The sequence below is a fragment of the Cricetulus griseus genome, chromosome X (assembly GCF_003668045.3).
Source record: "Cricetulus griseus strain 17A/GY chromosome X, alternate assembly CriGri-PICRH-1.0, whole genome shotgun sequence".
Lineage (NCBI taxonomy): Eukaryota > Metazoa > Chordata > Mammalia > Rodentia > Cricetidae > Cricetulus > Cricetulus griseus.
In genome coordinates, this window is record NC_048604.1 from 75,622,991 (window position 1) to 75,648,718 (window position 25,728).

General features: G+C 41.4%; 1 protein-coding gene across 1 annotated transcript; it reads left to right on the forward strand.

Annotated features, from left to right (window-relative positions):
* The first annotated feature begins 269 nt into the window (after window positions 1-269).
* Window positions 270-25,728, forward strand: CUNHXorf58 (chromosome unknown CXorf58 homolog). Its single transcript, XM_027431865.2, has 8 exons — window positions 270-384; window positions 3,816-3,913; window positions 6,594-6,688; window positions 7,049-7,160; window positions 15,717-15,848; window positions 20,302-20,531; window positions 23,354-23,510; window positions 25,555-25,728. Exons 1-8 carry the CDS (start codon window positions 270-272, stop codon window positions 25,726-25,728), a joined length of 1,113 nt encoding a protein of 370 aa, XP_027287666.1.

The window sequence follows — 25,728 nt, forward strand, 5'->3', positions numbered from 1 at the left end:
GGGTGAATAGGAGAAAAAAGATAGGAGAGAGGGAAGCCAGTTAGGAGGTTATGGATAGATTCACTGTCTTTCCGACAAACCACTTGGTATTTTTAGTATGGAAAGAATGTAAACTGTAAATGACACTAAAAGCACAATGCTTTCTTTTTAAGGGGGTTCTAAAATTAACACAACATATGACATTTGAGTCTAGTCCAAATATGATAATGTGGGGATTATGACCTTAAAAGCTTATTGTATGTGTGTTCAGATTACTTCTTTGTAGGGAAATGAAAAAGTCCTCAAATACAACAGGTACTGATGCTCCAAAATCAGATAGTCAGCTCCCAGAAAAAATCCACAAGACACAATCGGCACGTGCTGCAAAGATAAAGGCAAGAAAAGAGTAAGAAGCCATTTTTTTTTGCCTTTTTCCCACAACTAGACAAATTACAAACTTACCAAGGGTTTTTTTTTGGGGGGTGGGTTGGTTTTTATTTGTGTGTGTGTGTGTGTGTGTGTGTGTGTGTGTGTGTGTGTGTGTGTGTGTGTTTTCAAAACGGTGTTTCTCTGTGTAGCCCTGGCTGTCCTGGAACTCCGTCTGTAAACTAGACTGACCTTAATCTCAGAGAGCCACCTTATCTGAAGGCTAGGGCTAAAGGTGTACACCACCATGCCCAGCTAAGCTTACCCAAGTTTACTCAGATAATTTTAAACATTTCTTAATGTGCAAATTAAAATTTTGGTGTTTTTAAAAATTACCTTCAAGTTGAATATTATAGCTTTAGAATTTTACAATTAACAAAGCATGTTCACACACCCATGTGATAATACTACAGCCTTTGGAAGCAATTTTGTTATTACATATTATAAGTGAGAAAAAGAGGACTGGAGAGATGTCTCTGTGATTAGGACCCCTCTTCCTAAGGACCCCAGTTCTGTTTCTGGCAACCATGTTAGGTGGCTCACAACCACTTGTAATAGCAGCTCCATGGGATCCAACACCTCTGGGCTCTGTGGGGACCTGCACTCAAATATACATATCCACATGCAGACACACGCATAGGATGTAATTAAAATATTTTAAGTGTTAAAAAGTGAGAAAAAGCCAGACAGTAGTGGCACACACCTTTAATCCCAACACTCAGAAGGCAGAGGCAGGCAGATCTCTTTGAGTTTAAGGCTTGCCTGGTCTTCAGAGTGAATTCCAGGACAACCAGAGCTACACACAGAGAAACCCTGTCTAGAAAACCAAAAAAAAAAGTGAGAAAGAAACACAACTGGGAAGAAAGCTAAACCAGTTAATGAATGACATCAGCTAGAATTCAAAAGGGTTATTTCTGTAATATGGGCCTTTTTATTTCCTTTTTTTAAAAAGAATGAGTGGCCTGGAACTCACGGAGATTTGCATGCCTCTATTCTCAGGTGCTGGGATTAAAGGTGTGCGCCACCATCTTCTAATATTTGGGGTGTGTGTGTGTGTGTGTGTGTGTGTGTGTGTGTGTGTGTGTGTGTGTGTGTGTGCTTGTGTGTGTGTGTGTGTGCTTGTGTGTGTGTGTGTGTGTGTGTGTGTGTGTGTGTGTGTGTGTGTGTGTGTGCTTGTGACAACCTTGGGTGTCATCTTTAGGAATGCCATTCAACTCCTTTGAGACAAACTCTCTCATTGGCCTAGAGTTTGCCAATTAGGCTAGACTGAGCAGCTAGCTCTAGGGAATCCTCCTGATTCCACATCCCCAGCACTGGGATTACAAACACATGCCATCATGCCAGGCATTTTTATATGGGCTCTAAGGAGCAAACTCAGGCCCTCATGCTTGCATAGGAAGCTTGTACCAACTGAGTTATTTCCCCAGACCTTTTCTTCTCTCTCTCTTGTAGTCTACTTTATGCCAGCCGGTGGTGACATTGTACAGATAGATGTCCCTTCCCTGTCTTGGCATATAGCCCTATGAGATATACTGGCTGGATAAGAGAACGCAGAGACCTGTGAAATCAGTTGGTGCTGAGACATTATCTAAAGTAAATTATTTCTCTAGCCTCACTGGAATGAACCTAGCTTGAGCAAAGATCAGAAAAGGGAATTTCTTTTTCTAGGTCATAATCATAAGCCCCTAGAAAAGAAATGGGACCTTGTGTAAATGGTAAATTCTGCTATTTTAGATTGCATTTTCGTTGCACTTGAATCAGTTAGGCAGTGCTTTTAGTAAGTACTTGTAATCCCAGCACTAAGGAACCTGAGGTGGGAGTTGAGTCTGAGGCCAGGCTGGACTAAGTTCGAGGCCAGTATGCCATACATAGTGAGACCCTGTCTAAAAATTTTTAAAAAGCCTGACAATAAATTATTGTATGTGCCGTGGTGTATGTTCATGTTCATGTGGATGTGTGCAAATTTGTGCAGGTGTACACACACTTGAGTATGTGTATGTGAAGGCCAGAGACCTTCCTCAGTAGTTCTCTATCTGGGGGTGGGGTGTGCATGTGTACACATACGTGGGCTATACACATACAGATGGAAGTCAGAGGAAGACACTCTCCACTTTCTTTATTTTTTGAGACAGGGTCTCTCACTGAATCTGGAGTGTGCAATTTCAACTAGACTGGCCAAAAAGCAACTGGAATCCTCCTGTCTGCACCCACCCCACCCAGTGCTGTGATTATGGAAGGTGCACCACAGCACCCAACTTTTATATGGGTGCTCACGCTTGCCCAGCAGTCTTTACCAACTGAGCCATTTCCTAAGCCCCTTCACTTTATTTTTTGAGAGAGCCTCTCTCACTGGACTGAAATTCATTAACAAGGCTAGGCTGACTTGCCAAGGAGCCTCCACTTCCCCAGTGCTGGGATTACAAACACATTTGCATTTGCAAACACATCTACCATTTTATTTGGTTTCGGGCTATCGAACTCAGATTCTCATTCTTTACCCACAAAGCTATGTCACCGGCCCCATGAATGTTTTTAGAAGGCCAGTTTGCCTTCTCACATCTTCTATTTTTTCATATTCTCTCTTTCCCATCCCTTTCCCCTCCATCCTCCCTCTTCCTTCCCCTCCTCTCTTTCTTTCTCCACCCCAACCCCCAGCAATAATAGGAATTAAGTCCCTGGATCTCTGACTTAAGGATGTACTTAGTAGAGTTCTTACCTAGTGTGTACAAGTCCTTGGTTCAATTTCCATCACCACATAAAACCAGGCATGGTATAATCCCAGCACTAAGAAGTTAGAGGCTGGAGGATCACAAGTTTAAGGTCATTTCGTATCCAGCTCTTCAAAGCCAGTCCATGTTACAGGAGACACTGTCCCAAAGAAAGAGGGAGGGAGAGAGGGAGGGAGGGAGGGAGGAGGGAGGGAGGGAGGAGAGAGAGAGAGAGAGAGAGAGACACAGAGGAGAGAGAGACAGCGAGAGAGAGAGAGAGAGAGAGAGAGAGAGAGAGAGAGAGAGAGAGAGAGAGAGAGAGAGAGACTTGCACACACCAGGACTGTACCCTCAACCCAAATTCACTGTGTAGTCAAAGCTGGTCTTGAACTCTTGATCCTCCTGCCTCCACCTGCTAAGTGCAGGGATTATAAGAATATGCCACCATGTCTGGCTTTATATATGTGTCTTGATAAAGGTTTAGGAGAATTTTTTATCTCAGAGGAAATAGTAATTATTCCATATCCTCATTCTGATTAGAGACTACAAAGACTAGTTCCAATTACTCCATCCAAATGTTCCTCAGTAGGTCAGTCTTAGTAATGGGGAAATATAAGAGAATGCATAAATTGAGAGTTGTCTAAGATTTCAAGAAAATGAAAAGTAACTTCATAAATCGCTAACGTCTTTTTCCTCTTATGATTAATAGAGAGATTTCAGCAACAAAAATACAGAAAGCCTGGTTCATTTATGTGGACAAAACATTGTTTAAACTCCTAAAACACACAGTTTGTGCAGCGGTATGTATTTTTTTCTCTGACAAATGTTATTCCTTAACTAGTTAAAAGTCCTGTTAATTAAAGAGAGAGCAAATAACCCTCTTTATCTCTTTGACTTAGATATAGTAATATTATGTCAAGTTCTAAAATTGCTTCTTTTGTTAATCTTAATGAATGAATATTTCTGGTTGTTTTTTAGATTTATTTATTTTTATCTTATTTATGTGTACACATGCCTTCAAGTGTATGTGTGCACTGAGCCATCTCTCTAGCCCTCTGGCTTTAGTCTTAATATGAATGAGAATTACTATTTTTCTGAAATTAATGCAGTTGTGTTTCAGTTTTTGAATTTGTGTCCTTATTTGAAAATAGGAGACAGTCATCTTCTAACAGTAATAATCTCTGAATTAAGAAATGGGGGTGCAAGCCAGGTGGTGGTGGTGTTACACCTTTAATCCCTACACTCTGGAGACAGAGGCAGGCAAATCTCCATTTTGAGGCCAGCCTGGTCTACAGAGCAAGTTTCAGAACAGCCAGAGCTACAGAGAAACCCTGTCTCAGAAAAAAAGAAGAACTAGGGGTGTAGTTCAGTTGTAGAATGTGTATTCAACATGTTTGAGGCTCTGGGTTTGATCCCCAACACTACCGAAAAAAAATCCCTGAATTTAAAAATGCACTTTTCTTTTACCCAGCAGTTTCACTTCTTTTTTAGAAAGGATTTATTTTTTATACATGTGTATATATGTGAGCCTGGGTGAGTTTATGTGCACCATGTGCGTGCAGGAGCCTACAGAGGTTATGATAGAGCATAAGATCCCCTGGAACTGGAGTTACAAGCAATTGTGAGCCACCATGTGAGTGCTGAGAACCAAACCGAGGTCCTCTGCCAAAACAGTACATGCTGTTAACCACTGAGTAATCTCCAGCAGTTTCACTGCTAAGAGTGCATTCTCCAGTGTAATTTCATTGCAGCGTTGATTCATAGACTCAAGTAACTGTTCATAGACTCAACTATCTGTCTTCATGGGTAAAGCTTGCAATATTACCATGATTCTACAATAGAAAGATAACCAAGATAGCTTGATAGTGAAAAGGACAAGTCAGAACAATATGAGGAATATAATCCTATTTGAATAAAAATGGCAAACAGATACCCATCCTCCTTCCCAGAAGAAAAAAAAAAATCCTGGAAACTCCAGCAGAGTATTAAGCCTTGTTTAAAGTAGTCTGCTATCAGAATAGTCTCACTAGAGTCTGAGCAATATGTATTCTTCATTTTCTGACCCACAGACAGATTTGTATTATCATACAAAACTCATTTTTAATTATCATGTTACTGCTTTCCTCATCATTTTTGGCTCTCGGTAAATAAATGAAGTCAATCAGTTATTTTTACATCTTTGTTCCAATTTGCTTCAAATTAATAATGCTTTATTTTAGCCAGGTGGTGGTGGCCCATGCCTGTAATCCCAGTCCTCTAGAGGCAGAGGCAGGGAGACCTCTGAGTTCTAGGCCAGCCTATTATTGTACATTTTATGGAATCGTCACAGGCATAAAATTGAATAGGGCCATTTAAAGAAAAGAATGGAAATTTTAGAGACAAACATATCTAATGGATTTTTTGAGTCTTTATTAATTTACTTTTTACATTCCAATTCCAGTTCCCTGTCACTCCTCTCTTCCCCCCCCCCCACTGTCACCCCCCCATCTGCTCCTCGGAGAAAGTAAGGCCTCTCCTAGGATGTTTATTAAGTCTATCCCATCATCTGGTGGAGGCAGGATCAAGGCACCTCCCAATCCCCACACCCCTGTGTCTAGGCTGAGCAAGGTATCTCCCCATATGGAATGGGCTCCACTAAATCAGTTTGTGCATTAGAGTTAAATCTTGGAACCACTGTCAGTGGTCTCATATATCAGATCTATGTTTGAGACCTAGCTTTCTCATTTATAAAATGAGAGTAATAATATTCTGCTTGTGTTGCTGTTAGGATTAAATGAGGATATATATATATATATATATATGAATGATACCACCATATTACATGGTAAATAAAAGGTGTCTAAAAGCTAGTCACTTAATACCATTATCATCCCCATATTACCATGATTCATTCAACATTAAACACTTTTAAGTTTCTTGTGTGTTTTAGTACTGTATTAGATGCTAGGAATATAATAAAGAAGAAAGATGTTGTCTCTACCTTCATGATGCTTCTAATCTAGTTGGAGACACAGATAAATCTATAGATAAATGCAATAAATTAAGGGAAAGTATTATCATAGGGATCTCAAAATGCCTGTGATCTCAAAAGACATGGATACTCAAACTTGGAGACCCCTGGGTGGAAATAACAGAAGAAAGGCTACATAGATGATAAATGGAGGAGTCAAGAATAGAAATCCACCTCTTTAGAACCCTGAGCCCAGGGTACTGATCATTTCACTATGCTTCCATTCTTTTTGTTTTTGTTTTGTTTGTTTTGCTGTGTTTTGTTTTGTTTTCCGAGACAGGGTTTCTCTGTGTAACTCACTCTATAGACCAGGCTGGCCTTGAACTCACAGAGATCCACCTGCCTCTGCCTCCTGAGTGCTGGGGTTAAAGGTGTGCGCCACCACCACCAGGCCGCTTCCATTCTTGTAATCAGTAAATGACATCTTGCAGGATACTACTTTCTGTTTACAGTGACATCATTTATTTCAGGAATATTGTGTGGCACATGAACTACTGAAGAAAGTAAGCCCCATAGAAGCTGCACTTGTTAAAGATCCTAGCATGAAGTGTAAAGTCAGATTCAGGTAATGTAACTAGCTGATTTATTTCATAGGAGAAATAATAGAAATGCTTTCTTTGATACTGATTATTTCTCAGGACAAAATTCAAAGGTAAGCATTTCCCTGTTTACATTTGTTATGGTTTTGCATAGGCTAAGGCATGACTCTGGCTATAAATTGACATGAGGCCTCACCCCCATTGTGTCCACAAGTATGAGAATAGTTGTGACTTTCACCTTTGGATCCATTTCTTTGCTAGATCTCTATATGTTCTTTATGTTCCCTATATTTGAAAAACTGTATGAGCTCTTCTAGGTACATGAGGAAGAAGCAATAGAGCCCCACAATCGATGCCATATCACTAATTTTTTATCTTTATTTCAGATTTGGTGGTGAAACGTTTCCACCTTTTATCGTGTTCAAAATTTTTTTTAAAAATGATGGCCATGGTTACAAGTATTTCAGTGGGAAAGATTTACTAAAGCCGTCAAGTAAGGTGATGTTTCATGATGGATGTTTTATATTAATTTATATTAATATTGCTTCTTAACATCTGTGTGATATCTAAATTGCATTCCAAGTATACAGGCCATTAGTCAGCCCATCAAGCCTTTCCCTGAGAACCATATTTCAAACTGTCTCCACTACAACAAATTTGAAATGTATTACTTATATGAGGCTCTGGAAAAAAAATCTCCATTTTCTTTGTGTTAAAATTTTAAATTCTGGGGAGGCAGGGGCAGGAATGATCTCTGAGTTAGAGGCCAGCCTGGTCTACGGAGCGAGTCTTAAAAGCTATATATATGTATATTAAATAGTATATAATAATGTATTGGTTTATTGAGACAGGATTTCTCTGTGTATCCCTGGCTGTCCTGGAACTCACTCTGTAAACCAGGCTGACCTGGAACTCACAGAGATCTGCCTGCCTCTGCCTCCTGAGTGCTGGGATTAAAGGCGTGTGTCACCGGCGTGAGAAGTATATTTTCATCTTACTGTTGAGGGATAAATTCATGTCATGTTCATCATAAGCTGAGGTTGTTTCTATATCTTACTATCTATGGTTTCTATTCTAAGAATGTATAATCGGACTTTTCCAGGAACTGAAATTCTCCTGGGTCTGTTCTATTGTCCCTGTTCTTAGTCTTAAGAAAATGGGAATCTCAGAAGGAAGAAGTCAGGGGAAAACAGTATTTATTTATTAAAACTCACTGAAACATTGTCTAATAACCTCAATTTTTATTTATGAAGTAAATGTTGGAGGGGAGGAAATAGCCCAGTGATATAAAAAGAAAATGTGACTTCCCTTTCCTCCAGCATCCTGAAAGCTTCATCCTATTCCTTGCTGTGTCTCCATCATCCACCTGTCTGAGAACCTGCTAACAGACAGGAGGAAGACAGCTGGGTTTCAGGAAATTCCAAATCAACACCTGAGGAAGACTGACAGGACTTTAAAAAGATGGCTCGATGGGTAGATAGTGACACAGACATTGAATTTCAGAATTTAGAGAATCGGAGAAAACCAAGGGAGAGGAGAGTTTTCCCAAGAGAAGAGAATCCCAGAATGAAATGCAAAAACTGTGGGGCCTTTGGACACACCATGAGAAGCAAGAAGTGCCCTATCAAGTCCTGGGATGGTGCCAAGGTACCACTGCCCTTGGGCATAAAGAAGGAAAAGGAGAACCAGGACCCACAAAAGCCAAAGAATCTTCAGAGCACTGAGCCAGTGTGTGAGACAGAGGAAGAGAAAATAGAGAGAGAAAGATTAGAGCAGCGGAGGAAGGCTCTCGTGCTCAAATTTCCCAAGAAACCCCCAGAGAAGAAGCCACAGAGTTGGAAGGATACCACACATTCTGGTGACTATCTGAGGCGTCCGAGCAGGCCATCATTCATCCATATAAACAAGAGATCATCCCTGAAGTCCACTGAAACTAGTCTGCCATCACTCAAGAAATCTGACGGGGAACATGTGTGCCACACAGCACCTTCCACAGAAAAGCCTAATATTACCTTGGAGGTCCCTAACATGCCAAAACCAGCAGTTGGGCACAGTGATGAGCACTCCACTTCCAGTGGGAATCCAACAGACCAAAGCACAGAGCATTGCTTCCATCAGGTTCCCCCGGCTGCCTTCACCCAGCCACCAGCTCAGCTCCTCACCCAGGTTATCCAAAATCCTCCAAAGAAGCAGCGCATAAGCACCTACCAGAGACCTCAGAAGATCACTGAGAAGCCTGCGTTGGAGGCGTTCCGTGTTGTGCCACGTTCTAGTATCAGTCAAGTTGAATCAAAAGGGCTACCTCAAGTGACCAGTGTTGAACAACAGCCTCCACGCAACAGAGCTCTCCTGAATTTCACACAGCCTTTCATTGAGTCCCGTCATCCATTGCCCAGTCACGCTCCAGTCCAACCACTCCGAATGGTCTTCACTAGATTGAGAAATGACTGCTGGAGCTCCAGGATCTTGGAAGCTTCTTCATCCCATCCTCCTGAAAAGAAAGGATCTTCTGACAAGTTCTCAGCCTCCCTGAAGCAGTCTGAGGGACCATACCCCAGGGTCCCACTGAACATCGTCATAAGGGCCCGTCCACCCTCCTCCTTCGAGGAGAGGAAATGAGAAGACCACATGAAAAATGACTCTGTCTCCAGCCTCAGAGGGACTTAGAGGACTGGTGAATGAAGAAGAGAGCACAGGAAGCTGACTGAGCCAGTTGTTTAGGGTCTTTGGAACAGTAAATTGTATGAACTGGTAGAATACTGTCAACTGAGCAACAGACACAGACAACCCTCAGATCATATAAACTGGACTTCAAATGGAATTTACTGGGGTCTTACATGAAGTCTGTAAGAACTTGAGTTGGCATGTACATGTGTTTATTCACATGTAAGTAGAAAACCCTAATTAGCCTGTTTGGCATCCAAGTGTCTATGTTAGTGGGAGGTCTGTATGAACTTTAGGACCTATATCTTCAACCTGACCTCAGAAGGGAGCTCTTGACTATCAAATGCATCAGTGAGAGCCATCGTGAAGAAAACTTTGTTGCACATACATGTTCTTTAATGTCTTATAAATATGTTTTAAAGATAAGTTCCAATGTTAATAATGATCTACAAACTATGCCAAAGAAAAATGCACTGTGATGCCTGTCCCTAATGTGCTGCAGCTGTCACTCCCCTGGAGTAATCAGCCCTAATAGTTCCTTAAGTTGCCTTCGTTTTCCTCATGAAACGAGATTTTATAATTCTGTTTGTTCTTGTTATTAAGATGTTATCATACTACTCAGCCTGACTTTTTCAGTGAACACTATAATGGTCTTTTAATGATCAGAGCATACCCAAGTTGAAGAGAACAGTTTGGACTGCCCTTGTCCTTTCGTTCCTTTTCAAAACAAACTTGGCTAATATGTAAAGTCATGGTTGAAAAAAAAAAGTGCAATGGTGGGATTTTTCCCATTCTAAGTTTACATTTTTGCTCTTTGAATAAAAGTTTTGTTAGCAAATTGATCCAACTATTCTGCTTGCTTACTTCTTTTTGGTGTTTGTTTGTTTGAGACAGGGTCTCTCTATGTAGCCCTGACTGTCCTAGAACTCACTACATATACCAGGCTGGCCTCAAACTCCCAGGGATCTGCCCACTTCTCCCTCCAGAGCTCTGGAATCAAAGACATGCATCACCACACCCAACTCTTACCTCTTTAACTTCTGATCGCAATGTCTCCACCTCCAGAGTGCTAGGATTACAGGTGTGCAGAAAAGCATAGTTTATGCAGTGTTGGGGATCAAACCCTGGGCTTCACGTATACTAGGTAAGCACAAATGAGCTACATCCCTAGCCCTAAATTCATTTATTCTGTTTGTTTGTTTGTTGTTTTGAGACAGGATTTCTCTGTGTATCAACCCGTAGCTATCCTGGAACTCAATTTGTAGACCAGGCTGGCCTTGAACTCACAGAGATCCGCCTGCCTCTGCCTCCCATGTGCTGGGATTAAAGCCATGTGCCACCACCACCTGGCTCATTTATTCTTTTATTATGCAAATGGTGTTTTGTCTGCATGTATGTCTGTGTGCCACATTCGAGTCTGGTGCCAGAGAAGGATGTAAGGTCCCTTGGAAAATGGAATTAGGAATGGTTGTGAGCCACTATGTGAGGGCTGGGAATCAAACCTATATACTCTGTAAGAGAAATCAGTGCTCTTAACTGATAAGCCATCTTTCTAGACCTTCATTTGTTTCTTTATAGAAGTGGGCCAGTTTTAGTTTGTTCAGATATCTAGTCCAAATTCACTTATCTTTGAAAATATTTTTATTATTTTTTAAGTGTATGAATGTTTTGCCTGCACGTCTGTGCACCACATGCATGCCTGGTGCCTGAGGAGGTCAGAAAAATCCCCTGGGACTGCAGTTACAGACTGTCATGAACCTCTAGGTGGGTGATGAGAATTGAACCCAGGTACCCCGGAGGAGCATCCTGTGCTCATAACTGCTGAGCCATCTCTCCAGTCCTACTAATTTCACTTTTAAAGAAGAGGAATTTAACATATTTTTGCTCCATCGTTCCCCTCCATATTTCCGTTTCTTTTTGCATTTCCTTGTCATTTTCTAGCTGTATCTCTCATGTATTCACAAAAACAAAAAGCAAAGCAAGTGAAAGGGAAGGAAAAAAGGAAGTTGGACAATTTTTCCTACCCAATTTCAAGACTTACAAAGCTACTGTAATTAAAACTGTAGAATGGTGGCATAAAGACAGAATCCACTGGGAAAAAATAGAAATACATCTATCTAGAGATTATCAGTATTTTCTCTAAAAGTGCCAAGGCAGGTCAAATGGTTCTAGAACAGTGGTTCTCAACCTTCCCAATGCTGCAAGCCTTTAATTCAGTTCTGCATGCTGTGGTGACCCCAACCATAAAATTATTTTCATTTCTACTTCATAACTGTAATTTTGCTACTGTTATGAATCGTATACAAACACATATGTAATGTAAATATGTTTTCCAGTGGTCTTAGGAGACCTCCATTAAAGGACCCTCTGACCACCCCCCAAAGGATTGAAACCTACAGGCTGAGAACCTCTGTTGTAGAACAATAGAATAATGATGGGTGTGGGGGTGTGTGTGTGTGTGTGTGTGTGTTCTCTTGTTTCATTTCCTACATTGACAATCTATTTTCTCAGCATTGGTAATTTACAAGAGGTTGTCATTATTGTTGGTCCACCAGAGAATTTTCTACAACCTTGCTACCCAAAGCATGTGCAGCCTTACACACTGGCATCCACTGGACCATTTTAAAATGTAGAGCCTTGGAGCTGGAGAGATGGCTGAACAATCAAAAGTGTGCACTACCCGAGAGCCCAATTTTAGTTCTCAGCACCCATATCAGATGGCTCCAACCACCTGTAACTCCAGCTTTGGAGGATTTTGTGTCCTTGCTGGCCTCCTTGGGCACCTGCATGCATATGCACATGTGCACACACAATTAAAGAATAAAATGAGGGGGCTGGAGAGATGGCTCAGCGGTTAAGGGAGCTGGCTGCTCTTTGAGAGGTCCTGAGTTCAATTCCCAGAAACCTCATGATGCCTCACAATCATCTGTAATGAGATCTGGTGCCCTTTTCTGGCCTGCAGGCATACATGCATATATAATATATAAATCTTTAAAAGTTACTACACGGGCCGGGCATTGGTGGTGCACGCCTTTAATCCCAGCCCTCGGGAGGCAGAGGCAGGTGGATCTCTGTGAGTTTGAGGCCAGCCTGGTCTCCAGAGTGAGTGCCAGGATAGGCTCCAAAGCTACACAGAGAACAGAGAAACCCTGTCTTGAAAAACCAAAAAAAAAAAAAAAAAGTTACTACACTTAAAGGCCACAAAAGGATCCCATGGATCCAACTGAAGAGCCTTAACTGTTGGCATCTAGCAACTGTTATTTTATATTGAAAAATACCTGTCCTTTTAAACTTTATTCATATAAGAAAAACATTAATAGCCACCCTTGTTACTTGATTATTCTCTCTTTTTGTCACCCTCCCCTCTCTCTCCCCTTTCTGCTCTTTTCCCCACAGTGTGTCAAGATTCAAATATACTAGGCTGACCGCGAACTCATGCAGTTAAACTTGAACGTCTACTTCCCTATACTTATTAATACAGGTGAACACCATCTTATCTGATTTGTACAGTAAATTCCGAGGATCAAACTCTTGCTAGGCAAGCATTCTACCAACCTTGCTGTATTTGTCAGTCCTGCTTGATCACTTTGAGAGTACGAACTCTGGAGATTAACGTCGAGTGTCTTCCCCATTCATTTTCCATCTTGTTTTTTGAGACAGAATCCCTCATTGAGCATGAGGCACACCAATTTAACTAAGCTGGCTAGCCAGTAAGATTCAGGGATCTGCCTGTCTCTGTCCCACAGCCCTGGGGTTTCAGATGTATATCACAATGAACACTGTGATATATCTTACATGGGTGCTGGTGATCAGAACTCCTGCCCTCACACTTAGGCAGCAAACACTTTACCAATCGAGCCACCTCTCTAGCCCCTCTGGCCCATCTTGATCAATTTCTATTACCTGTAATGTCAAATGTGCATTATGTCATTTCACTCCCATAAAACTAGTCTGTATGTTTTGTTAGTCTATCCTCACTCTTAAAAAAATGAATCTGAAAGTAGAAAGGAGACTAATGGGAAGAGGAAAGGTACCATCAGGAATAGGAGGGAAATATATATGTATAAAAAATGCCATAAGGCCTAATAATGAAAAAATTAAATCACACAATAAATAAATAAATAACCAAGTAACTCGCTTAAAATCTCAGAACTGGAGAGTGAAAGAACTGAGACCAGGGTCCATATTCTTAACCACCAGGAGGTAAGGGATGATACTGTACTTGTTCTCGAACATGGCCCTCCTTCCATTCAGTGTCAAGAGAAATGCTGTTCTCACTTCGTCTGTGGGAAAAGCTAGAATTTGAAGCCGGGCGTTGGTGACACACTCCTTTAATCCCACATTCAAGAGGCAGAGGCATTCGGATCTCCAGCCTGCTCTACAGAGTGAGTTCCAGGACAGCCAGCGCTACAAAGAGAAACTCCTGTCTATTTTCTTCCCGTTCCATTTTCCATGTGCACCATCAAAGCTTTGGAATTCAAAACAAAATAAAAAAGGACTATTCTGGATAATAAAATTAGGATTAGAGAGGAAAATATGTGAAGGCGAGTTATTGTGTTGTGCTTTAAATGAAAAGAACAGAAGCTCTGGGCGTTCGCTCTGACAGATCTCTCTGCATACTCTCCCAGTAGCACATTCTGGGGTCCAGAGGAAACAATTGATCTGGAATAGAAAGAGATTTGGATTTGCTTCTCTGCCAGCCTCCCTCCACATAAGCAGACCCTTTGTGGCCAGAAGCACCAATCCATATTATAAATGGTGTTAGATGATTCAGCACATGTTTACGGCAGCGTGGGAGTATTTAACTCTCCCAGCATGGAGAGAGCTATTAGCAAGATAGATATATGTGGGAGGGTGTGGTATACCTAGAGGCAAGACAAAGAACTTCCACCACTGTGTTTTCTCTCTCGCTGGTCTCCCAGACATTTTCCTTGAATGTAAACTGTTGACATTTTAGAAAGAAAGAAAAATCCTTAATTTGCTTTTCTTTGGCTATGGAGAATGAAATCTAAAGGAAAGGGAGGTGTAAGCAACCTGACACCTCCACTTTTCTGTTGGGAAGCAATGGGTTAACTAACAGAAAAGAGTGTCAGTTCCAACAACACATTGTATTCTAGTTCCCAAGGCACCCTGTTTAACCGCAGGTGAGTTTCTTTTCACTGACAGCACAAGTTAGATTATGGTATTCTTTTGTTTTCATTTAAATGAAAAGAACAGTTTGGTTTGGAGGCAGGGTTTCTCTGTGTAGACTTAGCTGTCCTGAAACTTGCCCATTGCCTCTATAGGCCTCGAACTCACAGAGATCCACCTGCCTCTGCCTCCTAAATTCTGGGATTAAAAGCGTGCGCCACCACCCCCTGGCTGAAAAGAACGTTTTTTAAAAGAAAAAAATATCTTTAAAACTATGGCTCAGGCTGGAGAGCAAGCTTAGTGGCGAAGAGCACAAACTGTTCCTGAGGAGGCCACTAGTTCAGTTCCCAGCATGCACATCAGGCAGCTCACAATGGACTGACTACAATTCCAGAAGATCTGGTGCCCTCTTCTTGCCTCCTTGGGCTCTGTATCCAGATGCTCAGATTCACATGCATATACACATCATCAAATATAAAAATAAAATCTTTTTTTAAGATTTCAAAACAAATTTTATGTTGTGCTGTGTATTGTTTGCATGTCTATCACATGTGTGCAGTGCCCACAGAGGCAAGAAGAAGGCATCAGATTGCCCTGGAATGGGAGTAACCGTGGTTGTTAGCCATTGCGTGAGTGCTCTGGAAGAGTAACAAGTGCTCTTAGTTGCTGAACTGTGTCTCCAGGCCCAAATTAAAACCTTTTCAAAATTAAAAAACTATGCTTCCTTGAGGACTGTAGACTCAGCTACACCTTTAGTTTTATTTTTAAACTGTGCATCAGTGTCTATAGTGGCAAATTTCAAATGGTTTTAAAATCCCTATAGAAACCAGACATGGAGATCCACCCCTGTAATCCCAGCATTTGAGAGGTGGAAGCAAGAAGAAGTATAAATTCATCCTTGACTACTTAGCAAGTTGAAGGCCAGCCATGTCTCAAAACAAATCCCTATATAGCTAGGCGTGGTGGCTCATGCCTGTAGCCCCAGCATTGAGGGAGCTGAGGCAGGAGGCTTACTAGTAAGTGCTTGACCAACCTGGACTACAAAGTAATACCTTATTTAACTCCTTCCCCTCCTCCTCCCAAAAAGCAGCTATATAATTCCCTTTATGTAAATGTAGCCTTTCTATTAATAGCAAGTTCATAAAAGACAGGAACAGTATTTGTCAGAATATATATATATATATATATATATATATATATATATATAATGTGTGGCAGTGATTAAAAATATATTATTTTGAAAATCTACTTTCTTTAAAGGCAGTGGCTGATGCTTGCAAGATAATGGGGGAAAGGAAATTTTGTCAACAAATTATGGAAGATGAGCATTGTTTCCAGAAATTCAAAGTAGCTGACCCCATGGATATTGTCACAGCGCAAGATTACATGCAAGTAAGGAATTTAGATATAGATGTTAAAAAAAAAATTAAGGCTTGCCAGATCCTATCCTCCAACAAGAGAGAATCATAATTTTTATTTTGTTTTTTTTAAGACAGGGTTTCTGTGTGTAGCCTTGGCAGTCCTGTAGACCAGGCTGGCCTCAAACTCACAGAGATCTGCCTGTGTCTGCCTCCTGAGGGCTGGTATTAAAGGCAGGTGCCACCACCACCCAGCTCATATTTTTTGTTGTGGTGGTGGTAAAATACACACAACATAAAATTAACCATTTTGGGGGCTGGAGAGATGGCTCAATGGTTAAGAGCACTGGCTGCTCTTCTTGAGGACCCAGGTTCAATTCCCAGCACCCACATGACAGCTCTCATACCTGTCAAAACTCCAGTTCCAGAGGATCTGACATCCTCACACCAATACACATAAAATAAAAATTAGATCGCATGGGGCGGCACTAGAGAGATAGCCCAAAAGTTAAGAGTACTTGCTGTGCTTCCTGAGGACCTGAGTTCAGTTCCCAGCACCCACATCACACAGTTCACAACCACTTGTAGCACCAGCCTCAGAGGATCCAGTGCCTTCTTCTGGCCTCTGAGGGTACAGCATACACATGCTCAGGCATACATACATACATACATACATACATACATACATACATACATACATACATACTGGGGAGAGAGAGAAAATAAAATTAAAATCTTTTTTGAAAAAAGAAAGAAAAAGTTACCAATTTGAGACCGACAAGATAGATGGCCGAGCAGGTAAAATTTCTGACAGCAAACTTAAAATCCTGAGTCCCACATGGTAGAAGGAGAGAACCAACTCCACAAAGACATCTTCTGACCTCTGACTTCACATAAGTGCTCTCCTCACGCACACACACACACATACACACACACACACACACTGAACACAATGTGATTTTTTAAGCTAATGAATGAGGAGCTGCCTCTGGTTGCAGGATACAGAAAGAATGAGAAAGCAACAAAAGTTCTGTTCAAAGGCTCTTGATACTCCTGGGGAAATGGTGGTTGCTCAGTTTAAGGATGGATGTCTACAGATGCAGGAGAGAGAGTAAAGGCAGTGGGCCTTGGTGACAGATAGGGAGAGAAACTGAAGGAATATGTCTGACATGACTCCTGGATTTCTGGTTTGCATAGCTAGACAGAGCAATGCTGAACTGGTGCATTTAAGCAGCACACCTGAATAATAATAATAATAATAATACATAATAATAATAAATGCTTTTATAACAGTCCCTCCCATTTTTCTATTAACAATCCAAACAGGCAAACATTGATGAAAAATTGCCAATATTCAGATTCCTAATGTAATAATAATAATAGTAATAATAATAATAATGTGTGTGACCTTACCTTCTTCATAATAATGTATGTGCCTCACTTTGACATATGAAGTTAACGCAGAGCCTTAGAGATTCTTGGTTGTGTTTTGTTTCTTTTAGAGACTTAGCCTATGAGACTCAGGAATTTGATCAGAAAGTAACTGAAGCTGGGGATGCCAACCATCTTTGCTAAGGACATGAGTCACAAACTCACAGGTTGTGAATATGTCAAGGATTGGGGTCACAGAGAAAAGGCCCCAAATATTTACACTGGGAAAAGAGAGATAAGATTATTTGTGGGAGTGAATAGCATTTTTAAAGATCTTCCCTGGTATATCATTTCCTTTCATCTTTAAGTTTGTAAATCCTGCAACTCTCTTTATGGATGAGAAAAAATGAAGCTTTAACAAGGTCCAAAAGCTCACCCAAGGTCACAAAGTGAATGAGTGGCAAAGGAGATCAGTGACAGGTCCGAGACATTTACTGATTGTGCCACTGCACTCCTGGGAAATAAAGTAACAGGCATTCTCACTATGCAGGTAGTGTGGGACTAAAAGAATGGATGATACGAGCTAAAACTGTACAAAGCACATTTCACTTTTTTATTGTTTTGAGACAAGATCTCACGTAGCCCAGGCTGACCTCAGATTTGCTATATAGCCAGAGAGAGGATGGCCTCATGAACTCCTAATCTTCCATTCACCACATTCCAAGAGTAGGGACTACAGGCTTGTGCCACCACTCCTTGCTGTTTGTTTTCCAATGTGTGTGGACCTTTTTTTTTTTCAGCATGGGAGCTTGAACCCAGGTCCCTTGCATGATAGGCAAGCACTCTACCCCTAAGCTATGTCCCCAGCCCCATGCAAAGCAAACAGTGATCAGTAGAGAAAATTGATTGGCACATTAAAAACAGCTGGATATGCTGGTACTTGGTTGTAACCTCAGCACTCAGAAAGTTGAGGCAAAGAGGATTTCAAGTTTGAGGCCAGCCTGGGCTGCATAGTGTGCCCCAGATCCAGTCTTAAAACCAAACATTAAAAACTCTTTTACAGCCAGGCAGTGGTGGCACATACCTTTAACCCCAGCACTTGGAAGACAGAGGCAGGTGGATCTCCGTGAGTTCAAGGACAGCCTGGTCTCCAGAGCGAGAGTCAGGATAGGCTCCAAAGCTTCACAGAGAAAGCCTGTCTCGAAAAAGAAAAAAAAAAGCTCTCTTATAATAGAAATGAAAAACATTTAGTGCAGTATTATTTAATACATTGAGAGTGAAAGTTTTATCTCTTGGTTAAAAAAATAATCAGCTGTGTAAACACTAAAAACCAATGGGTGAAGTATATGATATATCAATCTCGATAAAGTTGTGAGTGTAACAGATTGGGAGTGTAACTCGATGGTATGGTGCCTTGAGTTAGTTCCCTACCACAGGCAAAACAAAGAAAAGCTATGGGGAAAAAAGCATAATGAAGAATAATATGAAACCTGTGGCTCAGGAAACTGATGCAGGAGGATCACAAGTTCAAAGCCTGCCTCAGGTACAGAATAAGTGCGAGCCCAGCCTAAGTAACTTATCAAGACTCTATCAAATGTTTTAAAATGTAAGGTTGAGGGGCAGAGAACTAGCCTAGCATGCACACGGCCCTAAGTTCCGCCCTCAGTCCACCCCCTGCCAAAAGAGACCTTGGAAGAATGCCGGCCTTGTTCTCACATGAGTTACATTGGGGACCAAACTGTCTTTGCTGTGTCTCTGTTACTTGTCACACTCCTAAGTTTGAATCGGATGCTGACGTTTTAGTCTTCATATTTTATATGCTGCGAAGTATGTTAGATTTCTCATAATGTGAAGTTTTTTCTTGTCAAGCCCACTTATGCAGGTACGCTCACCTTCACCAAATCCCTCTAGCTATACACTTCCAGTTTCTTAAAGTGCTACCTTGTATAGCCACCTGATGCTTCTACAACTCACTTTACACTGGATTCCAGCCTCACTTCCAGTGATACCACATTTGGTTTCTTTGCTGGCCAAGTCTATCTTTGAAAAACAAGATTTATTTTTATTTTAATCGTGTGTATGGGGCAAGACTGCATGCACACATATGCAGGTGTCCAAGAAGGCCAGAAGAGGCCGTAGCATCCCCTGGAGCTGGAGTTCCAAGTGGTTGTGAGCCAACTGATGTGAGTGCTGGGAATCTCACTCAGGTCCTTTCCAAGAACAGCGTGTGCTCTTAACCGCTGAGCCATGTCTCCAGTTCACAACTCCCTCTTTTGATTATCCATTTTTGTAAAATGGCACATGGGTTTATCATTGTGAGACAAAGAGGTCACAGTACTACATATTTGCTATCTGTATGTGAACTCATTAATGGATTCAGAGTGACCAAACACTGACATTTTTAGAGCCAGGACGTGACTTGGCACTAAATATGACTGCACACTTGTCACTGGTGTAGTAGGCTGTGAATTGAAGATCTAGCTGCAGAGTCTGTGCCTTATGCAAAGGTTTGCAGTTATATTGTGAGAATTTGGAACTGGCTGCTTCTTGTTGAGAGACTGATACTACTCAGCCAAATGGTGGCAACTGACACTTCTGCATGATGTCACATGGGTACAACCTGTGTGTTTGTGTGCATGTGTGCTTTCGAGTGCATGTGAAAGTGGGTGCACACAAAAGTTTGAGAGCCTGTAGTAGACCCTAAAGGCCTTACTCCTAGCACTATAGCTCGTCATCCTTTATAATGTTAAATTGAATATATAAATTATGGTTTTAAATTGCTTCCTTGATAACATTTTAAACTGGAAAAAAAGTAAAGTGAGATTCCTACAAGTATTACAAATAAAGATAATGAAAGCCTCCACTTAGCACGAGAGATTAACCCATCAGTTTTGAAATAGTGTGTGCCAGTGTTTATGCAGTAGATAAACATTTAGTGAGTGTGGTGCCATGTGAACTGAAACTGCATGGCATGGGCTGTACCTTCCAGTAAGGGAATTAAGATGAATATAGACAACAAAAACATCTAGCTGGAATGAAAGTCACAGGAGGGAGATGCCAATAGAGTTTGGAGTTGGGCACCAACAACTGAGCTCTCTGCATTTTTCCCCATATAGTACTGCAGCCTTCTGGATGAAACCCCTGCATCATCTGGAGGCAAGAATAACCACTGGCGAAGATTAAACCTCAAAAGCATTCCCAAAACAATGATGATGTATGACATAGTTGATTATGCAGAGTCTGGAGTAATCTCAAACCGTTTACAAAAAGAAATGAAGTATTTGTTACAGAAGCCACAAACAGAAGCGATGCGTCAGCACCAGCTAGAGATTGTTTCTAAAGTTAGGTAAAAGACCATTATTCTTGAGGTTCCAACACTAAAAGCATTCCTGAAAATGTTCCCTTTCTGATACATAGTCCACTAAAGATAACCACAAGGCACATGGGAAAATTTGAGCTGGGGAAGATTGTCCCAAACATATGCAACTTTGTAAGCAGAACACTAACAAAAAGGTCAGTTGGTCCTGAGGTGATAACTTGTGCCACCAGGCAGCCACCTCAGGATGCCAAGAGGCTTCACTGGTAAATGTGAAAACAGTGCAGTGGTAAAGAACTCTGGTGACCCTTGCACTGGAACAGATAGACATAGATGCTGCTGCTGGAATAGAAGCCTCAGGCCAGCATGAGGCTTCCTTTCAAGAGAACATAAGAAGCTGTTCAACCCGGGAGCCATACTAGGTCAGGGAGTGATGGGGCACAGTAGAGTGTGTCAGGGGGTGGTGAGTGCCTCTCGGGCACTGTTAATATTTTTGTTTTCATAAATACAGCTGAAATGATTCCAATTGCCCATGCAAGGCTTTTGCCTTCCTGTTGAAAGCCATAATTGTACTCTCTCCTGGATCCTGTTGCCTACAATCAATTGTATATAAATTACAGAGGCATTATTCCCTTCTTTACCAATAACAATCAAACCAGATCATATTCTGGACAACTGTGTTGTAGCAAAATATATGTATTAGGGTCTGAAACAACAGGGACAGAATGCTATTATTCCAATTAGATTGCTTCTCATTTCCTTTATAAGAATCACCCAGCCCATCTTATTTATAAATTAATCTGGCTTTCTTAAGAAAAAGAAAGTGGTGATAGGCTGAAAAGGACATATATATGTATATATATATATATATATTCACACATATACTTGCGATGAGATATATTCCTTTAGACTACAAAGAATGCACTGGCAAGCAAACATACTGGGGATTCTCAGGAGTGGAGATGAAAGGTGTTGACCCAACAACGTAATTTAATTCTCTTATTTTATAGTCAAGGCTGTGCACTTTCCAGACAGATAGCCTGGCTCAAGGCACAGTCTATCATCATGAAATAGATTTTCTCTAACTCATACATATGAGCACTGAATATAGAACTTAACCCTATTACCACCAAGGTCAAATAAGTGAGGTCATTTTCCTCACTGCCATATATAACCTTGATTCATGCTACTGATTATCCAAGAATGAGTCATTTAGAAGCCAGATAGCTAGCCAAATTTTAAATCAATTGAAGAAGAAAAATACTTTCTTAAGAGCATCTTTGGATAAAGTCCTAGTCTGAGATCTCCCAGAAACAAACCCCAAGACCAGGAATTGAGATAGAGCAGTTGATTTGGGAGGTGATCCCAGGACCTACTGAGGGGATAGGGCAGTAAAACAGAAGGGAAAGCACTCCAAGCTGTGTGTTAGCAAGCCAGTTACCACTGGGGCTACCAGGAGCTTCATCCCTCCTGGGAATGTTAGAGCCAATGTACAACATGCAACGCAGTTATCCCACTGGGCACACTAATGTTCCATGGCTATTGGTAAAGTGCTGGCCAGCAAGGGTGGTATTCTTGGATGTTTTTAACCTTTTCTGCACATGGACTCTTGTTATGAAAGATAGTTCTAAGGATGAATGAATGATATAGGTGCTGGCAGGTGGATATCCCTGTGATAGTAAAGCCAAAGTGGGGGAGGGTGAGTGATCTGACCCCAACACTGAATAAAATAGCTGCACTAGGCTGGGGAGATGGCTTAGCAGACAAAATGCTTGCTACACAAGTGTGGGAACCAGGGTTCAGATCCCCAGAGCCCATGTAAAAAGCCAGGCAGGTGTGGTAGCCACTTGTCGTCTCAGCACTCAGGACAAGCTCTTTGCTAGACTAGCCAGAAATGGTGAGCTCTACATCCAGAAGAGATTTCTTTATCCTCAATAAGTAAAACTGGACAGCAATTGAGAAAGACACCTGACATCAACCGTGGGCCTTCACAACACAGTCAAACAGTACTTGCATACACAGTACACATGAGCCCACAAACATGTGAACACATGCACACATACATATAACCACACAAATGCATACACAAATAAATAGCTTCACCATGAAACCCATTCCTTTGTATGCTAAACTTAAAATGAATTTCTGAAAGAAGCTTGCTTTTTCAGCTGTTATGAAATGTAAATTCTGGCATTAGTTATGGTATTTTAAAAATTCATGCTGGGTATGGTGGTGCCTTTAATCTCGGCATTCAAAAAAACTGAGGCCAGCCCAGGCAACATAGTGAGACCCTGTGAAAAATTAAAAAAAAAAAATTCAAGTTTTTTTTTTTACACATGCCAGGTAAAGAACGATGCTCTCTCTGCCTTTTTTTCTTTTGAGAAATCCTCTTGCTATACAGCTCAGGCTGGCATTGAGCTCAGTAATATAATCCAGCTTGCCTTGACCTCACGATCTTCCTGCCTCTGCCTCCTCAGTACTGGAAAGAGTGTGCGGCCATGCCTGAATGTTTAAGAACCAAAAATGCAGCTGGGTGTGGTGGCGCATGCTTTTAATCTCAGCTTTCAGGAGGCAGAGGCAGGTGGGTGTGTGAGTTTGAGGCCAGCCTGGTTTACAGAGCGAGTTCCAGGACAGCCAGGACTACACAGAGAAACCCTGTCTTGAAAAACAAGAGCAAAAAAAGAAAAAGTCATAGAAATGATTACTTTAACCTAAAAACTGGCATGCAGTCTTGCTCCACTTACTGAGGTCTCTCAGTGTGCTAGAGAATGTCTTACAGTTTAGAATTTACTTCACATTTAAATCTTATTTTGTGTTCTTTTTATTCTGTCTCTAACACAAATCTCTTCTAGGTATCCATCTATTACAACCGTCCGTCCTTTTTACCAGCCTTGGGAACAGCAAGGTAAGATGAAACATCTGGGCCGTCGATCCAAGCAAGCACAAAAAAAGGTTGAAAAAATGAAAAAAGCCTACAAGGCAGCTAAAGAAGAAAAGGCTTCCTCCCAGGTAACTGCAAATTCAACTAACAGTGAACTCATTAGTTATTTTGAACAGTTTTCAAACTGCCTATGAGTAATTTTGTTTGCACAAAGAGATGCAAGTTCAAGGCCGAAACATCTTTGGCATACAAATACCTGGGTAGTATGAACCTACTTTCTGGTAACACCCATTTTCTTTCTTTCTTTCTTTCTTTCTTTCTTTCTTTCTTTCTTTCTTTCTTTCTTTCTTTCTTTCTCTCTCTCTCTCTCTCTCTCTCTTTCTCTCTCTTTCTTTCTTCCTTCCTTCCTTTCTTTCTTTCTTCCTTTCTCTCTCTCTCTTTCTCTTTCTTCTTTCCTTCCTTTCTTTCCTTCTTTCTTTCTCTCTTGTTTCACTATATAGCCCTGGCTGACCTGGAAGTCTGTATACACCAGGCTGGTTTTGAACTCACCGAGACCCACCTGCCTCTACCTCCTGAGAGCTGAGATTAAAAACATGCACCACCATACCCAGCTGCATTTTTGGTTCTTAAACATCCAGGCATGGCCGCACACTCTTTCCAGAACTGAGGAGGCAGAGGCAGGAAGACCGTGAGTTCAACGCAAGCTAGATTATGTTACTGAGCTCAAAGCCAGCCTGAGCTGTATAGCAAGACCATTTCAAAAAGGGAAAAAAAAGGTGGGGGAAGTGGCCTGGAGAGATGGCTCAGTGGTCAAGATACTGACTTTCTCTTCCAGGAGACTCTGGTTCAATCCCCAGTGCCCATACTGTGGTTCACAGCTATGTTTGACTCCAGTCCCAGAGGATCTGAACTCTATTCTGGCCCCCAAGGTCACTGCATGCACATGGTACACAGACCCACAAGCAGACAAAACACCCATACACATTAAATAAAAATGAAGGTTAAACCTTGTTTTTTTACAAAAGGAATTCTTATACAGTATTGGTAGCTATTCTGTTAAGCGCCTGCTGCTTGGACTCCACATGAGCACAAGCCAGCAAAAAGGAAAGAAAGACGTGCTCCACTGATTGAATCCAGCACATCTCTGCTAGTGCTTGTCTTGGAATGAAAGTCATCTAATGTGTATGCTCAAAACGAAAGCAGCGCCTTACAGGTGCTGTACACTCAGCTCTATCCCTACCTCTGTCATTTTTGAGACATGGGGTTTTTCTGTTGTCCAAGATGGCCTCTCCTTTTGGGCTCAAGTGATGGACTCACTTTAGCCTTCTGAGTAGCTGGAGCTATAGGCTGGTGAGGTTCTGATTAACCATAAAATGCTATTCTATATAAAATCTGCCTCTATACTTCTACACTGACGGGATACTTATAATGAACATGTTTTGATACACTACTGGGTGGTTTTTAAAAATTCTGCCTGGCTAGAAAGATACTCAACAAGTAAAGGCACTTACTGCCAAATCTAATGACCTGAGTTTGATCCCAGACCCCCACATGTTGGAGGGAGAGAACCAAGTCCCAAAAAGTTGTCTCTGACCTTCATACTTGTGCCATGGCTCTTGTGTGTTTTCACATGCACACATATTAAATAAATACATGAAAATATTTTTAATTCTGATAAAAAATTGGAGGGTGAAGCTAAGTAAAATAGAGAATACAAATACAAAGTAGTAAAAGGCAAATATGAAACACTTTATTTTTTAATAAATTTTTATTTAAATTAGAAACAAGCTTGTTTTACATGTCAATCCCAGTTCCCTCTCCCTCCCCTCCTCCCCTGCCCCACTAACACCCTATCCCATTGCCTTTCTGCTCCCCAGGGAGGATGCGGCCTTCCAGGGGGGGAGCTTCAAAGTCTGTCATATCATTTGGAGCAGGGCCTAGGCCCTCCCCAGTGTGTCTAGCCTGCGAGACTATCCCTCTATGTGGAGAGGGCTCCCAAAGCCCATTTGTGTACTAGGGTAAATACTGGTTCAACTGCCAGAGGCCCCATAGATTGCCCAGGCCCCCCAACTGACACCCACATTTAAGGGGCCTGGTTTGGTCCTATGCTGGCTCCCCAGCTGTCAGACTGGGGTCCGGAAACACTGTATTTTTGTTTGTAATTCCACCTAGGAAGCAGAAGCAGACAGATTACAAACAAAGGAGAAAAAGGTCATCTTCTACTCTCCAGCTTTTGATATTGTGGCAATTGAAGAACCCCCAACAGACACCACACTGGAAAAAGAAGAAAAGGAATTGTTTGCCTGGTATCAAGACCTATATGTTAAACATTCTTCATTGTTTTGA

Excerpts from the sequence above, each read along its gene's own strand:
- CUNHXorf58 (XM_027431865.2), top strand. The coding sequence starts at position 270 with ATGAAAAAGTCCTCAAATACAACAGGTACTGATGCTCCAAAATCAGAT. Across the intron at positions 15,849-20,301 it reads CAGCGCAAGATTACATGCAA|TACTGCAGCCTTCTGGATGA; the intron begins GTAAGGAATTTA and ends TTCCCCATATAG. Across the intron at positions 23,511-25,554 it reads AAGAAAAGGCTTCCTCCCAG|GAAGCAGAAGCAGACAGATT; the intron begins GTAACTGCAAAT and ends AATTCCACCTAG.